The 17,383-nt window shown below is 39.8% G+C and overlaps 1 protein-coding gene across 17 annotated transcripts in view; it reads right to left on the reverse strand.

The window, feature by feature from the left end:
• LOC121319540 (ELKS/Rab6-interacting/CAST family member 1-like) overlaps positions 1-17,383 on the reverse strand; it is a 346,328-nt gene that overhangs the window by 84,700 nt on the left and 244,245 nt on the right. For all 17 annotated transcript variants that reach the window (XM_041257064.1, XM_041257065.1, XM_041257063.1 and 14 more), the window contains one exon: positions 9,855-10,002. In XM_041257064.1, the coding sequence (XP_041112998.1) occupies positions 9,855-10,002 (148 nt within the window). The remainder of the gene's footprint in view (positions 1-9,854; positions 10,003-17,383) is intronic.

Genomic DNA, 17,383 nt, shown 5'->3' on the forward strand with positions numbered 1-17,383 from the left:
ACCATGGGATGGCACTGTGTCTAGAAACTTAGTGGTAAAACATCTTCTTACCTTCTTATCTTCATTAGCATACCAATACTCTTATAAGTCCCTTTTTGCTTTGCTGCAAATATATATATATATATATATATATATATATATATATATATATATATATATATATAACACAAAAAATGAAATTCCTAGATGTCCCTTTATTTAAATTTTAAAAATAAATTACTGGTCCCCGATTGGCTCATCCAGAGGAGTTCCTCCCCAGCTCCACGCTCACCTCAGTGTCTTCATTAAACACCTGGGGATTACAGTTCTCTCTTTCAATACCACCAGCAGTGATGCCGTCTCAACAAGCTGCCAAAAGAATGCCAGCCTTGGATCTGTAATTATACGACTAGGGAGGGGAAGCGTTTGATTTCTCTGTGGGTCTAGAAAGCCATGTTTTATTAAATCCATCACATCAACACCACCTAAAACAAACTGGAAAAGGCCTTTGATTCCCAAGCAGCGTTTAGACCCATTTCTCTGGGTGGTGAGAGTGGGGGCCGAGCCTCCTCCAAACACCAATTAAAGTGTTCTACGAGAAAGGTTACAGCTTCTACTGAGGGATTAACACCTTGTCTGCCAGCCAGATTGCACCCACTTTGTAAAAGCATCAATGGAGTAACCTTGTAATCCCCTGCAAGTGAAAGACAGGCCAACTGGCACTCTTTTACCCTGAGCTGTGCCAATGCATTTGGAGTGGATTTGAGGTATTTAAAATAATCCTCAACGCAATGAGACAATGTGCCAGTGAATGGAAAACAAAGGCAGATAAATCTGAGTTTTCTGGAATAAAACTTGCAGATACCAAGTAATAATACAGGGCTGGGTAAACGGGATAAACTGGGATAGTTACCTATTGTTAATGAATCGATTTATATACAGTGAAACCTTGCTACTTAGGCTAAGAACAAAATGTGGTCTTAATCAGTAGAAGTACGTACTACAGAAGGTACATGGTCGAAGCATTTGTCAAACAATTTTACAAAGATCTTATTTATTTAATATGCACAATTATTTACCCCCGATTTCTCCTCAATTTACAATGTCCAATTATGTTTGTCCACCACAGTGACTCCCCACTCAGTTCGGGAGAACTGAAGGCTCAGTGGGCATCCTCTGATCCCACAACCAAGCCAAATATCTCTATTACACCGAGGAACTTAACAGGAGATGTCAGTGAGCTACCAGCCTGTGGAGGACAAAGGCCAGCCCTGTAGGTGTTTTTCCTGAGCTCAACAGGTGCCTGGCCAGTAGAGTCCGCTGCAGCACGATGAGGAGAACAATCCGTGCCAGTTTTGCCACCCTAACCTGCGGGAGCACCACAGCCAATGCAACACTCCCTCCGGAATCCACAGCGAAGATTTTGCACAGCCAGGACACAAACCAGCGCTCCCCTTACTGTAAGACTCACCCTGCACACCACGCTGCCATGCTTTTACCAGGTCAGCCACTTTGGGACCTCCTGTTTATTTTACGTAGTTTTTTGTTTTCTTTAATGCAGACTGTTCTAATTTACTGTTTTAGTCAGGAATACTGAAACAAAAATCTAAATAAAAAGCGAACAAGTTGGATTTTAAAAGTTGGCATTTTAAAACATCTTGGTCTTGTTAGAGATGTAATTTAATGATGGTTTGATATGCTTGGAGTGGCTTGACTACAGGGGTGGCCTTAATACTGACAGTGGCTACAGCCAGTGTGAGCAAACCACGACTGCAAAAAAGAGCCGTTGATTGCGAGGTGGCCTACTTTTTACTGTACGTACAGTAATGTGGACCTCAAAGGATTACTATACATTGGGTCCCAACAGCCACCAGATAAGAGGATTTCTCACTGAATTGGGAACCTAAAGGCAAAAGACCTCCAAGATATCCTATTGGAATAGCTGTTTTTCACTTTGTGAGACACTAAATGATAAAGACAAAAAATATTTTTCAATCATTTGTCTCTCGGATTGCACCTTGAATGCATATGTTTACACATATGGAGGAATTCAATGTAGGAAATGTCTCCTTGTCATGGTATGGACAACCACGCCTCGTTAAATCACAGACCTCTGAAAGACAAAACAATGTACTAGGACATGATCTTTCTTCTTATATGCTAATGCTGGTTCAATGTAAGCTCATTATTCAAACGTGCATTTGTGCAAAGAAAAATATATGAGCTAACTAGAGATTGAACACAGGTACCATGGAACTCATCCAGACACACACCCAGGTGAGCAGGCGGATCAAGTGTTTAGCATGAGGGGACGCTGGTAAATCTCTTTTCTACAAGCCTGCTGATCGTGACATTTTTTAATAGAAACCTGCACTTCTGGTGAACTTTGTATGATGTTAGCTTAATGGGAAGAATGCTTTTTTTTTTTTTTTTTTTTTTTTTTTTTTACTCGACTGTGCAAAGGTGTTCAATTGATCTAAAACGGGTGAATTTGATGATCAGTAAATTATAACTGCTAGAAACCTGAATAGAGGTTTATTCTATAAAAAAAAAAAAAAAAAATTAAAAAAAATCTATTTAGTTCAACTGAAACCCACCACCCTATTTAAACTGCTGAGAAAGAAAAAAATACAAAGAAAGCAAGAAAGAAAGAAAAAAGAAAGAAACAAACTGTGGGCTAATTTCACAAGTCTTACACCCCTCATGGCCTGAGTTCCAATCCAGGTAAAGTGTAAGTAAAATAATTTTGGGTGTCCCAGCTTTGCCCCCAATGGAAATAAGTCCACATCTCAAAACTACTATCACTAATATTATAGGCAATAGTTTTCAAATTTTTGCCTGTTGACTCCAAACCTTTGACTGGTATTGAGACAAACACCTAATTTCAAGTTCCTCCAAACTAGAAGCACCTGAAGAGAGCTAGCAATACTGAATCCTTCATACTGTACCGAACGTCACTGTTTAAAGATAAACCATGATGGAATCAAGTGCAAACAAATGCTGTTCAAAAATGAATAGTCCAATGGTACAGCTTGTACCATTTGTTTGTTTTCTTTATATTAATATAATAAACATCAAGGATGAGAAATTTGGTAGAACTGTGTGTGTTTGAGTGTGTGTGTTAAGAGTACCGTACTCGCGGTTTCTGTCCATTTGCTTCAAATGATCAGAAATTCGGCATAAACTTTCTCATTACTGACGCACAACTCCAGATCTTCTTGAACACTTCTATCTGCACACAGAGAAACTAGACTTCCTCAGCCTCCTAATGCTGTACTTCTCTCTCATCACACTCGCTGTCCGCCATGTTTGCTGTCTGATGCAGTGTAATGACAAAAATCCTTAACCCCACCCCTGATTCGGCACTGCTCGCAGCCGGATTCAGATGTATTGTGAGGCTGGAGTTTCACGGTTTGGTTCTTGCTCGGTTTGAAAAATAGCCACTTGAAAACCACCCAAACCCGTACTATACCGAGTCCCCACAGGTCGGATATGCCAGAGTAGAGGGGTATTACTCCCATCTCTGCACCAGACTGCTGAATGAAAGCTGTGCAGAGCCTGGGTTGTGTGCCTCGTCCAAACTGCTTATTTCCATCCCTGAAAACTCTGGTTTCATTAAAGTACTGCTGCTTCCTTTGGTTCTGATGACTTCTTGGCATATCCCAGGCATCTGATCAATCAGTTTTGCAGGTGGTCCTGTGATTCATGGCATGCTTTCTCCAAGTTCCGTCCTGCCACAGCTGTCTGGCTCAGACTGAGTGTCAGTCAAGTTCCATTTGACAAACTGTCTCGGGGCTTACTGCTCAAACCTGCCGTGTCTCTCCGTCACATTCAAAATATGAAAATATTATTTGTTGGTGTGAGCTTACTATTCATATTTTTTTTTTAGTTTCTGTACACTACTTTTGCAGGATCTTGTTGACAGTCCAGTTTATGAACATGTCTCAAAAGGATCTATGTTTTGAGCTTTTTTCCCTTTTCATGGATATGGACAGTATTTAAAAAAAATAAATATAAATAAATAAACACAACACAAATACATATCTATGCCAACCCATGGGTGGGGTACAGTGGTCAGGAATCAAAATTTGTAAGAAAAACAGGTACAATTATTTAAAAAGAAACTAAACGAGCCCACAGTTGCTAATGAATTAACGTCAATACCAAGTTGCGTCCTAACTGAATGAGAGGAAGACAAGCTACGGGCAGCTATAGATACACAGTGTGACATATGCATCTACTGTAGGTATGGACAGACGCCATACACTACACTACCTGGTAAGTTTAGAAGACAAGTCTACTTCATTGGATTTTGAATTGCCTTTTCAAATGATCCCGATATACTCTGGGTCTCTCTACTCTAGAAGGTCGAATTAATGCCAAAAATACATCCTAAGCACTTAAGATCATTGCAAGTCCACCCAACAATACTGCACTAGACAGTAATGCAACCCTCCACAGTGTCAGAACTGTGAGAGAATGGTTTGAGGAGCATGGCAGACATCTTCCATGCCTACCACAATCTCCAGATCTAAATCCTGTTGAGCATGCCTGGGATGAACTTGAACAATGCACTCACCATCACGATCCTCTTCCTACCACTATGCACTAACTGTTTGAAATAGTAATGACTGACTGGATTAACATCCCGCTAGACACCTTCCAACACCTTGTGAAGTCTATACCATGTCAGGTCAAAGCTATGTACAGTTCAAAGGGAGCTATTAGAAATGCAATGCAATGTTGTGACTCACTTTTATTTATTTTTTTTTAGTATCCTAGTAATTGTTTAACCATAGAACAACTCATACCATTCCGTACAGTAATCTCTATAATCACTGTTCTTTTATGAGACCAGTTTGCGTGACTGTAATGGAAACAGATACTCAAACTGAACACAGACATCTCCTGTGCAATTAGACAGAAAGAAAACATTACAGTATTGAGTGTATAAAACAAAGCAACTAAAGAACTCAAGATAAAAACAGAGAAAATACTTTATAAAACTATAATTAAAAAACACATTCATTTTAATATCTATAATTTTTTTGTGTGTGTGTGTTAAAATGAACAACAAATGTACCCACCAGTTATTCTGCATTGGTAGCAAACTTATAATATTTTGGGTACCAATCCAGTGTATTCTTAGTGGACTACAGGATGGTTATGTGGTTGTTCAGAGATATGCACAGCACAAGAGGGCAACAGAAAATGCCCCATTTACTTATCCCTCCTAAAAGTTGTTGAAGGGTAGTGTATGTAACTTTCTGTTTAAAACCGTATTTCTGCACTGCAAAATAAAAGCTGTGTGCTTTCTTTTTAACCTCCCCTCAAATTCCAAGGAGGGCTCAAATTGTGCTTTGGGAAACAGTAGCAGCTGTAATGCAGCAGAAAATCTGTGTGACCATCATGTCTGTAACAGCAGAGCAGAGCAGAGCAGAGCGCAACACAAACCTACGTGAATCTGTTTCTTATTATTAAGAGTGGCGACTAGGGATCCCAGAGCAAGGTGAGTGGTGGACACTGCTTACAGATGAGTTATAACCCGAACAAAGGACTGTAAATCTCTGGTAGATCCAAATCCATCTGAAAAGCTACTTTGCAGAGAAGAAATCTCTAGGAGGTTGGAAAAGGCTCAAAACGGCCAAACATGCTGCCAACAACCCCCCAGTGTGCCCCTTTTCAACAGGTACAGGGAATAGCTCTAAGGTACGGTGGAGTTGGTGCTTGAGTGAACGCTTTCACGTTTGAAAATTCTGTCAGAATTCAGATGAATATTTAGCTTTCAATTAGCTGGAAAAAAGCCAGTAAGAATGCTTTATATACCAGTCCCAGTGCCCGGCAAGGCTACAGAGCAGAGAAATAGCCAGTAAGAATGCTTTATATACCAGTCCCAGTGCCCGGCAAGACTACAGAGCAGAGAAATAGCCAGTAAGAATGCTTTATATACCAGTCCCAGTGCCCGGCAAGACTACAAAGCAGAGAAATAGCCAGTAAGAATGCTTTATATACCAGTCACAGTGCCCTGCAAGACTACAAAGTAGAGAAATAGCCAGTAAGAGTGCTTTATATACCAGTCACAGACAAAAGTATTTGGGCAGTTAAAAAAATAAATGAGAAACACCACAAATAAAGTGATTTGTTATTGTTCTATTCAAATATATAAATCAGCTTTATAACAGAACAACACATTATTACTTAACATGCATTAAATGAAAAATAGCATGCAAAAAATAATTTCATACTTTGACAAAAGTAGTTGGGCAATTAATATATCTTGTAGAAAAACCTTTTGTTGCCTTATAACCTGGAATTAAAATGCATTAAAATATATATTTTTTCCATTTATCTACACATCCTACCCCACAACTTCCAAGTGAAAAAAATATTCTAGAAATTTGCAGAAAATTAACTAAAAATAAAAACTGAAATAGCTTGATGGGATAAGTGTCCACCCCCCTTGTAATAGCAATCCTAAATTAGCTCAGGTAACCAATCACCTTCAAAATCACACACCAAGGGGGCACCTGAGTGGCGTATCCAGGAAAGGCTCTACGTGAGTGCAGGATGCGCCCTATAGCCTGGACCTCGCTGGTTTGAGTCTAGGCTATTCTACAGCTGACCATGGACGGGAGTTCCCAGGAGGCGGTGCTCAATTGGCTGAGCATCGCCGGGGGGAGGTGGAGGGTTTAGGTCGGCCAGGGTGTCCTCGGCTCACCGTACACAAGCGACCCCTGTAGTCTGGCCGAGCGCCTGTGGGCTTGCCTGTTAGCTCCTGGGTGGCTCCCAACACTGCAGCTCCTGGGTGGCTGCATGGTGAATCCATAGTGTGTAAAGAAGCGGTCGGCTGACGGCACACACTTCAGAGGACAGCATGTGTTCATCTTCGCCGCTCCCGAGTCACCACAGGGATTTTCAAATTGGGAGAAAATAACAAAAGATAATTGGCAATGACTGAATTATTAAAAAATAAATAAATAAATAAAAAATCACACACCAAGTTAAGTGACCTCTACCCGTGTTAAACTGTAGCGATTCACATGATTTCAGGATAAATTCAGCAGTTCCTGTAGGTTCCCTCTGCTGGGTAGTGCATTTCAAAGCAAAGACTCAACCATGAGCACAAAGGCGCTTTCAAAAGAACTCTGGGACAAAGTTGTTGAAAGGCACAGATCAGGGGATGGGTATAAAAAAATATCAAAGGTAAAGACGATTATTAAGAAGTGGAAAGTGTATGGCACCACCAAGACCCTGCCTAGATCAGGCCGTCCCTCCAAACTGAATGACCGAGCAAGAAGGAGACTGATCAGAGAGGCTACCAAGAGGCCAATGGCAACTTTGCAAGAGCTACAGGCTTGTATGGCCAAGATTGGTCAAAGTGTGCATGTGACAACAATTCTTTAGCCATGTGGCAAAAAGTTTTGTGGTCTGACGAAACTAAAATGGAACTTTTTGTCTTAAATGAAAAGCGTTATGTTTGGCGCAAATCCAACACAGCGCATCAACCAAAGAACACCATCCCTACTGTGAAGCATGGTGGGGGCAGCATCATGTTATGGGGATGTTTCTCATCGGCAGAGACTGGGGCAATTGTCAGGATAGAAGGGAAAATGAATGGAGCAAAGTACAGAGAAGTCCTTCAGAAAAACCTGCTGAAACTGGGACGGAAGTTCACCTTTCAGCATGACAACGACCCAAAGCACACACAAAGCTACACTGGAGTGGCTAAGGAACAAAAAAGTAAATGTCCTTGAGTGGCCCAGTCAGACCTAAATCCAATCGAAAATGTGTGGCATGACTTGAAGATTGCTGCCCATCAACGCTCCCCAAGGAATTTGACAGAGCATGAACAGTTTTGTAAAGAAGAATGGTCAAATATTGCCAAATCTAGGTGTGCAAAGTTGGTAGAGACCTATCCCAACAGACTCACAGCTGTAATTGCTGCCAAAGGTGCTTCCACCAAGTATTAACTCAGGGGGCGAAGACTTATCCAATTATGATCTTTCAGCTTTGCATTTTTAATATACAATTTTTTTTCTCAATAAAAACATTTTCCCCTTAACAGTGTGGAGTATGGTGTGTAAATAAACCCATGAAACTGACACTGGTGCTGACACAAAAAATTTCAAGGGGTGGTGTAGACTTTCTATAGGCACTGTATATATAGTTTCAGATTTTTGGTCTTAACTGATGAACACTGATAAAACACTGTTTGAACTGCCATTTATACTATAAACACAGAAGAAACACCAGAGGCTACTACTTATTTTGCATTCTCTTCCACCACCCATCACATCACATTCGTATCAGGGTCTACTATGCACTAAAGAAACTTCCATGCACCATTAGACTTCCATTACCTTGGTGTACAAATTCAAAGTATCTCAGTGACTGTATTCAGCTGTGGTATTCAGATAATAAGATGAATTAGACCCATAGACTCCCCACTAGAGCACCACACGGATAGAAATAAGACTCCCATTCAATAGCAGCTTGATGCATTCCTAGTTTTACTATGAGTTTAATAAGACACACATGAGCTTGTTACCTATACACTGTGGCTAATCAAGCTTGTAATAGAACTGCTATGCAATAGAAGTCTTGCTTCCATCCCTGCACCACATCGCTGAATGAAAGCTGTGCAGGACCTGGGTTACGCGTCTCATCCGAAGTGACGACAACAGGATGAAAACAATGAACAATTTTGAATTCCAGCACAGACTCTCCGAAGGAATGGGTCTGTATGCATGTGTGTGCGTGTGTGCGTGTGTGTGCTGGAGATCTGGGGAGGAGGTGAATAATCCACAGATTACGATAACTGGCGGGCTGCTGTTCACATCTGCTCTTTGTTAGGCAGCTCTCTGTCCGCCTGTCTGTTCCCCCTCGTTCTTTATACATTTTTTATTTTGAGCGGCACCCTGGCGTCTTTGAAACAGACAGCCTGTGTTCTTGCCACGATCCAGACAAGCAGACAAACTGTGCCACAGAAGGTAAATGAGTAGCACACTGATCGGAACCCAGTGCCTGCCTGCATGACAGAACGAATCCACAATCTTACCCGACAGTCAATATTAAAACGAGAGCCTGCTTTTAAAATTTCTACTGAACAAAATAAAAAAGGGGTTTGTCATTCAATTATTTTAAAGGCTAGTTTCATAGATCCAGATCAGCATTAATCAGTCCCAAATTAGTAAAGAACACACAGGTCGTGTGAAACCAGTCCGCCGTGTTCGTAAGTGGTAATAATATGCTGTGTTTATTTTGCTCTGAGCACTGATGCACTGTTCATCGTCATTGAGATTAATATAAGAAGGATGCTGTCCCCAAATAAGATAGTCAAGTGGAATCTTAAAATTAGGAAAAGTTTGGATAATGGAGAATATACAGAAAGCCTAATTATCTGTAACCCTGAAAGATATTTTCAACAATTTAATAATGTATGCTCACTTTATTAAGAGGTCTACATCGTTAACCTGAGAAATAATAATACAAACACAAGAGAGCTGCACTTAACTGGTAAAATCCACAGTGTCTGCTAGTCACGTTCTTTACAGAAGAGTTTCTAATAGATACGTACGTATACATTAAATCATCACACAACATAACACTCACATGTACAATTGTGTTGTCAAACATTAGGTTGCATCAGTCATGTTTTTCCTGTAGGCTGTAATTTTACTGATATCCAGTATCCAGTGATTTGCCAAACCAGTTGAACCTCCTTCCTCCAGGTAGACGGATACATGAAGAGAGGGTTGAAGCGGGTACGACTGATGGACTACTTGTGGATTACCCTGCCTCTTATATTCCCCTCATGCCACATTTCCAGTAAGTTGATAAATTGAGAGTACTCATGACTCTAGGGCACCCCCTACCTGCTGTTTGAGCTGCTGCACCAGGCGGTCCTTCTCCCTCTTGAGCGAGGTGACCTCATCCTGCGTCTTCTTCTTCTTGGAGGAGGAGAGCTCCAGCAGTGCGATGTTGGCGTCCTTCTCGCTGATTGCCGCCAGCAGCGCCTCTTGTCTGCAACACAGAGCAACAGCACCCATTAGACACGGCTTAGCCTTATCCAGGGGGGTTGGTTTTAGTTGTTTTTTCATTTCCAATTCCTTTTTAAAATCAATTCTCAATTCCTATTCCTAATCCCTTTTAATCAATGTCAACATATCACTGATCAAAACTGTAATTAGCAGTGTTCAGTTAAAATTAGCTTTCCACAGTGGCAACAAATAAATTAAATTTAAGTCACTGTTAGTCAATTAACTTGGCTTCAAATGAAAGCAGTTGAACAATTACAGCAATTATATGTCTCTAAAATTGAAATTCCAGTTCTCTGATTACCATGACATAGATCAACACTATGTACATAACAGTATACATTAACACATATGAAGGAAATGTTTAATCAACAATTTTATAAGCAATTCTCCAGATTCTCCACAAATATAAAAGTAACACAAAGATGGACGGACGGATATACAGACACCCTCATAAATCCCCAGAACATGACACTTGTGTTAATTAATGTTGATGTTTCATGGCAATCAGATAAGTGGTTCTCCAGTTACATGCAAAAATGTGTATCATACAGATGGATGGATGGATGGACGGACAGAGAAATCCCCTATATGTCCAGAATCTGATATTCTACATTACTTAAACAAAATAATGTTAATACCATGCTTCATGACTAACGGCTAAGCAATTCTCCAGATGAATTTAAAAATATAAGTGTGACATACAGACGGATGGCTGTACAGACACTTCCATATATCCCCAGAATATGACAGTCTCAATAGCTTATGCTAAATAATGGTAATACCAAGTTTCATGACAGCTGGATAAGCACTTCTCCAGATTACACTGCCCCCTTTGATAACTCGCTAATTAGGTTAATTCTTGGTTAGATCAGGTTGGCAGTGCATTGTAAAAGTACTAGATGATTTTACTGTGTAAGGGAGCTTAAGTAATCCACCATTTCCAGTCTTTCTCTTTCTTGATTTGTAAATCTGACGGCGATATAAAGAGAGAGCATGTTATCTGGTACAACATTCAGTCAAACAAAGCAGTATGTCTGGTAAAGCCTGCACTCTCCGTGGTTCTTCAGCAGACTGTTTTACTCTGCTGCTATTCACAGAGATCTCGCAGGATGGTGGCTGCAGAAATACCAAGGTTGCTGAGAGCTTGAAACAGTCCAGGTCAGCTGAAATTGAAACTGTGACTCCGAGGTGAAAGGTCATGGGCTCTCTCAGTGCCCTCTGAACCTGATTGTAGGTGGTCCCTCTAGGCAGGTTTTACACAAGCTAGTCAGAGACCAAGCTGTTGCCAGCGCAGTACCTGCTTGGTGCATTAATATAAACGGAGTCCCAGGCGCCAGCGTGTCAGGATAAAATGCTTCCTTCATTTCAGCCTTCAAAAGGGGGTGGGGTATTTTTTAGCTTCTTGACAAGTCTCCCTTCTCTGTCTGTCTGACTAGAATCATTGTGTGGCTGCTTTCTGTGTAAATGCCCAACTATCATTCAATCAACCTTCTCTTGCTCTCACTCTCTCTCTCTCTAAACCCCAACAAAACAGATCTATAGGCTCACTAGCGGCCCAGCACAATCCAGACAGTATTTTATAAGAGACGTTGGATTTTAATCTACTGCCATTAAGTAGATTCAGTATTTATAGATTAAGTAGATTCAGTATTTATAGATTAAGTAGATTCAGTATTTATAGATTAAGTAGATTCAGTATTTATAGATTAAGTAGATTCAGTTTCTAGTGTTTTACATGTTACTGTTTGGTAAACTATTCCAAACATGTTTAACTATTTGCATTAAAAGTGCTTCTTGTCTTGGGTTCTAAACATTTTACTTATCTTCCATATGTGCCTTCACAACACTATAGAGTGAGTACTAGAAATTAACACCTGGGGCAGCAACATTCAGGGATGCCTGAATCGAACTCTGTCATACTTTACATAAAGTGGATGGGCAGTTTCTTTAACACTACAACCATTTCAGAATACAAACAACCGCCGCACCTGCGAAATGTTCGGATCCATTTTAAAAAGGCTTTGATATGAAAATGAAAAATAAACAATCGGATACAACTCTATTTTTATTTATGAACAGCATACATAACATTTTCACAGCAAAAACATCGCATTTACATTGAAAATTAAACTTCTTTCAAAAAGAGCACATACATAAACATGAAAAACTGCAACAAAATAAACTTGTGTAAAGAGGTGTAGAAAGCTGTATGCACATATACAATTATAAAACATAAATAACTAGTTATAAAAATAGCACAAAACAAAAATATAACATAACTTATCCAGAAAGCGCTTTGAGTGAAACAGAGTTCAAAGGCTCTGTCTTTCTGTTCAGAGCTCTATTACAGCTTTCTAAGTACAACCTATGCAGAAAAGCTGCTTTTCAACTATACCAGTGCTTTTGCCACAGACTGCCTTTTCACAACGGGCACAGACATCAAAGTTCTGTTTTTATTGCATTTAGCAACCTGGCATTGTCTTTTATTCCGTGTGCCAGTGGGCGCAGCGCTGGCTGAAGGTTGAGAGGCATTTGCCAGCCAGCTTTCATGTCTCTTATAAAAATGTTTCTGCCGTAGCTCCAGGACTAGCTGTAAAATGAAGTCCCTCCGAGTGAATGTGTTGCCGGTGCACTCCTTGTACAAAACCAAAGCCAGGTCCAAAACATTATAAAAAAAACAGCCACAGGCCACCTGCAAGTACCACCTTTGACAAAATACAGCCGTGCCATTTGATCCAGTATATCCACACCGTACTTCATTGCGTTGTAAAATGCAACAGTCTCTGGGTTTCGTTTAGCATCTGTCCCGATGGTCATTGATTTCTACAGACAGCTTAGAATAAGCACATTTATTTTTAATTTTTTACACCTGTACACACTCAGGGTGGCACAGTCATTCTGCCTGAGGAGTGTAGTGGAGTGCAGGAGGGCTCGCACGGCTTGATAACTGAGGACAGGCAGACGAGAAAAAAGTAGCGTATTGTGAGTAAAAGTACACTGAATTGTGATTCAATATTTATATTTTGTGACAACTGCTAATAAAAACAAACAATAATAATAATAATAATATAATCATAATTTATATAATATTATTAATAATATATACTATATATATGCTGTGTAGAATGACTTTCATTAGTGTTTCAGCACTCGACAGGAGTATAGAATACGTTCTTTCACAATGACTTTGATTTTATTACAAAGCCCAGACTAAATTGTCGGCTATATTTTATTGATTTCAAAATACCGCATAAACTGCAGGTCTGGCGGTTGCAGAAGCAAGTGCTTATAACTTATTAATTTTTAGAATTCTGCAGCTGAAACTCCGTATGGGTATTTAATTTAAATATTTTAACACTTAAGAATGGTCATGCAGGAGATATTCACATATGGGGAGATATTTCAATTTGAATTCCAAAAGCCGTTCAAAAAACGGCTATGGCATTGCTAGTGTTAAAGCTTGTTTTAAATGAATACCCAAAAGCTGTGCCTCTCTGATAAGGTAATAATACAAGTCACTATTAGTGCAGTATCCATGAGTAATCCTATGCAGAGTTGGAAAGTAAGGGGAGACAGACTTAGGACTGCAACTAGGAACTGGACGAGCACCAGTCGGCTGAATGAGTTTCTCTTATACATGGTATTTCTTGTATTGTTATACTGAAAGAGTTTCAAGGTGATTGATTGCCAATAATAATAATAATAATAATAATAATAATAATAATAATACATTCTTCATAGTCTCCCAATAAGTTAAGCTAATGTTAAAGTAATTTCCAATACATTCATCATATTAGTATAACCTCCTCCACAACTTTGATCAAAATCCACTGTACAGTCTCCCGGGGGGCAATTGCAAGAAAGGTGAATGATAACAATGGCCAGCAATCCAGTCATGATTCAGTCCTGCAGCATCAAGACTCTCCACATCTAGGTCAAATCAAACACAACTGTTTCCATTGGTTTCACTTTGAACAGACATTTAAAAAACAGTTATAAAAGATTGACGGCAGAGGGACCAGAGCATTCACACACAGGAAATGAGACAATGAAGCTGGCTCTGATGAGAGCAGGGTCTGGAGTCCACAGGGGAAGGCTGATTTCTACGGCTCCCTAGTGCCCCTCCCACTCTATGTCAGCAGCCAATGGGGGCTCAATATCCATTGGGCCTGACAATCATTTCCATGGAGAACTAGAGAATAAAATGCATGTTTAAAATCGCTCAAGCACATCCTTGGAGGATTCCCATTACCCACAAGAGCCCGTACAAACCCATTCCACTTCTCAGTGCAGTACTTTATTGCAAAAAATATATGTAACATAACAACAAAAACTTTAAAATGCGTAATGAGTTATATTTTCAAATATCATTAGCACTGATGAAGAAGGGCCTTGCCTGGCACTGTAAACAGAAACAGATTTCTCAACTGTTCATGGCAGGAATCTGGTTCTCATCTGACTCTTCTCGTTTTTCACAAACAAAACTATTCAGACCAGAGCAACAGGCACACCGAGAAAGTAAAACAGAGAGGAGAGAATAATCATACCAAATGCAAATACATGCTTGTATATTTCTAGATCTTGCATGATTTTTTGGTCCTACTGAATTTATAGACTTATGACGCTCATCCATTTTAATACATCCCTCCAAAGTGAGCAGTTCTTATTTAAATAAGAGACATGAATCTGGTATTGAACGTAACTGTTCTATTTAATAACAAGAACACATTTGATGAACTCTGTCGCAGCTTCAACTCCCTAAATTACTGGTGGCGCACACACTAAACATACGCAGCTGCTGAACGCAATCATACCCCCGTATGCAACAGCACATTCACATCACACTTTTCATGGAGTAAAGTTATGCAGCAAACCTGTAATATATAGTAACGGCAAACTGTAGTAGACTTTTGTGCTTTGTTGCTTTGTATGTGAAACGTATTCTACAGATCATATTGAGAAGAAAAAAAAAAGTAATCGGTGCACAGAAATATATATTTTTTGTAACTTTACAACTGTCAGATGTGCAAGACGTTGAACAATATGCTTTAGTGAATTAAATTACGTTATTGTGCCAATACAAGTTCATTTATTTGGGAACTGCTGTGTTGTATTAAAACATTTTTAAAACTATTTCGTAGTCTATTTGATATGTGTTACACACACAGTGCATTTAAATCAATGGGGGTTTTATTTTGCAGGGAGATTCAGGTCACTCATCATGGTAATGTTTTCCTCATAGCTCGGGTTGCCAACAGGTTCCAGAATTTCGGGACACTTTACGGCAGGTCAAGTTTTTTAACTCGCCTCTCTAACCCTAAGGCTGAAAACTATAGATTGCTCGCGTCCCTTGTTAGTAGCTGCCAGTCGGTTTTCATTCAACAGTTTCCTTCAGTTTTCTTGACAGATTTTGTAGATTCAGTATTCGGCCGAATCTTTTGAGATGGACTCGGTATTCATCCGAATCCCAAAAACTTGGATTTGGCGCTTCCCTATCTATCTATCTATCTATCTATCTATCTATCTATCTATATATCTATATATATATATATATAGAGAGAGAGAGAGAGAGAGAGAGAGAGAGAGAGAGAGAGAGAGAGAGTAATATTCCCCCTCCATGCCCACTTCCAGGCACGCCTAGAAAGTAAAACAGAGAGGAGAGAATCATCATACCAAAAGCACATACATGCTTGTATATTTCTAGATCTTGTATGATTTTTTTGGTCCTACTGAATTTATAGACTTATGACTCACATCCACGCAATTTATAGACTTATGACCCCTGTACACACCCCAGCACTGACTGGGAGTGCCCCCTACTGGCAACATTCTTAGCTGTTGAACTCGAATTTCTTTGTTTTGTACTGTGTCTGGTACTGAACAATACGCTTTGAAAAGCTCATATTTCTTGTTTATTGTTTTACAATATACACCTTCAAATGCCCATTTTCCCCACACTGAAAACGTAAGACTTTAAAATGTCCCAGAAGAAAACAAAGAAAAAGAAGCACTGCTGGGTCATTTTCATCTCGTGACCTGTGCAACCTAATCAAATCAAGACATTATAAATGGATTGTTTTACAATCCAAAAGGCCACCTCGACACGCAATCACCAGAAAAACTCCTGCAGAGAATATCTGGCCTTGTAATTCTGACGTTTCACCTCTAAACTGAAGGGGAAATCCACTCAGCACTAAGCGAGTGCCCAGAGCATGTACTGGCTAATAATCCATGCTGTCCTGTAGAGGTAAGACTGCAGAGAAGAGCAGGGAGAAAAGGGGGTGCATACTGGCGGAATGAGCCTTGATGGGTAGCTAAGCAGGTCCCTTTAAATACTGCAAATCTTCCTTTCTCAAATATTCTTTTTTTGAATTATCATGACACAGCTGTCATCCTGTGACATAAAACAGACAAGCGCTGAAGAAATTTCGAAAGATGTCCCTCTCATTTTGGTTTTCTGATCAACTTTTATTTTAGACACACACATACTATTTTCACAAGCAGACTGAAACTACAGGACCATTAGCAGGCCAGGGGTCTATCTGGCAGCACCCCAATTTAGATTTCTAATAAGCTGAGTCAAAAGAAACCAACGAGATGTCATTAAGTAAAAATAAACAAGGTTCAGGTGCTAACTGTGAACCGATCAATTTGGATAACACCGAAACCACATCGCTCCAAACAGTGGCAAAGACAGGACAGAACCAGAACATATGCATACTGGCGACAGGTGTGCCAAGCTTACAGCTACTACATGTAGGGTTAGGAATAATCCATCCCATTTCTTGTAGGAAATACTTAACCTTGTAAGGATTGTCAATGCTGTTTACACCTGTGAGGGTATATACAGTACATGGTATCTATACTCTGCCACGTGTTTGAAATGTAAACTCTTCTGTTCTCTGACCTTTTTAGAACACTGGCTATCATTCCATCTGGTTCTTATTGCACTTCCTGAACTTTGCTCAACTGTCTGTGTGAAGGTGCTTTGACCAGGTGTTCAGCAGCTGCTCTTCAAGTAATGTAGGCTGATCACTACCTTTATGTTAGTGCAAGCACCATCTAGTGCACAGCAATGTATTGCCAGCAAAACAAATAGAAACAAGATCCAAAATGGCAGACCACTAGATAGCGCTGTCTCTTATAATGCAAGACTGTCTTCTTGTTTGCAGATTGGCAAGAACACACTTATTTCAAAATGAAAAACAAATTATTCTTAAGAGGCTTCCGAGTTCTGTTTTACTGTATAATTTTGAAACTGGTCCATGGATTACTTGCATTTTTGCAATCCAGATGTAAATAATTCAAGTCATGTTCTGCAAATAGCCTAATCTTGGGTCAAAACAACAAAAAAAATGGTTTGG

This window comes from Polyodon spathula, chromosome 8, assembly GCF_017654505.1.
Source record: "Polyodon spathula isolate WHYD16114869_AA chromosome 8, ASM1765450v1, whole genome shotgun sequence".
NCBI classification, from domain to species: Eukaryota; Metazoa; Chordata; class Actinopteri; order Acipenseriformes; family Polyodontidae; genus Polyodon; species Polyodon spathula.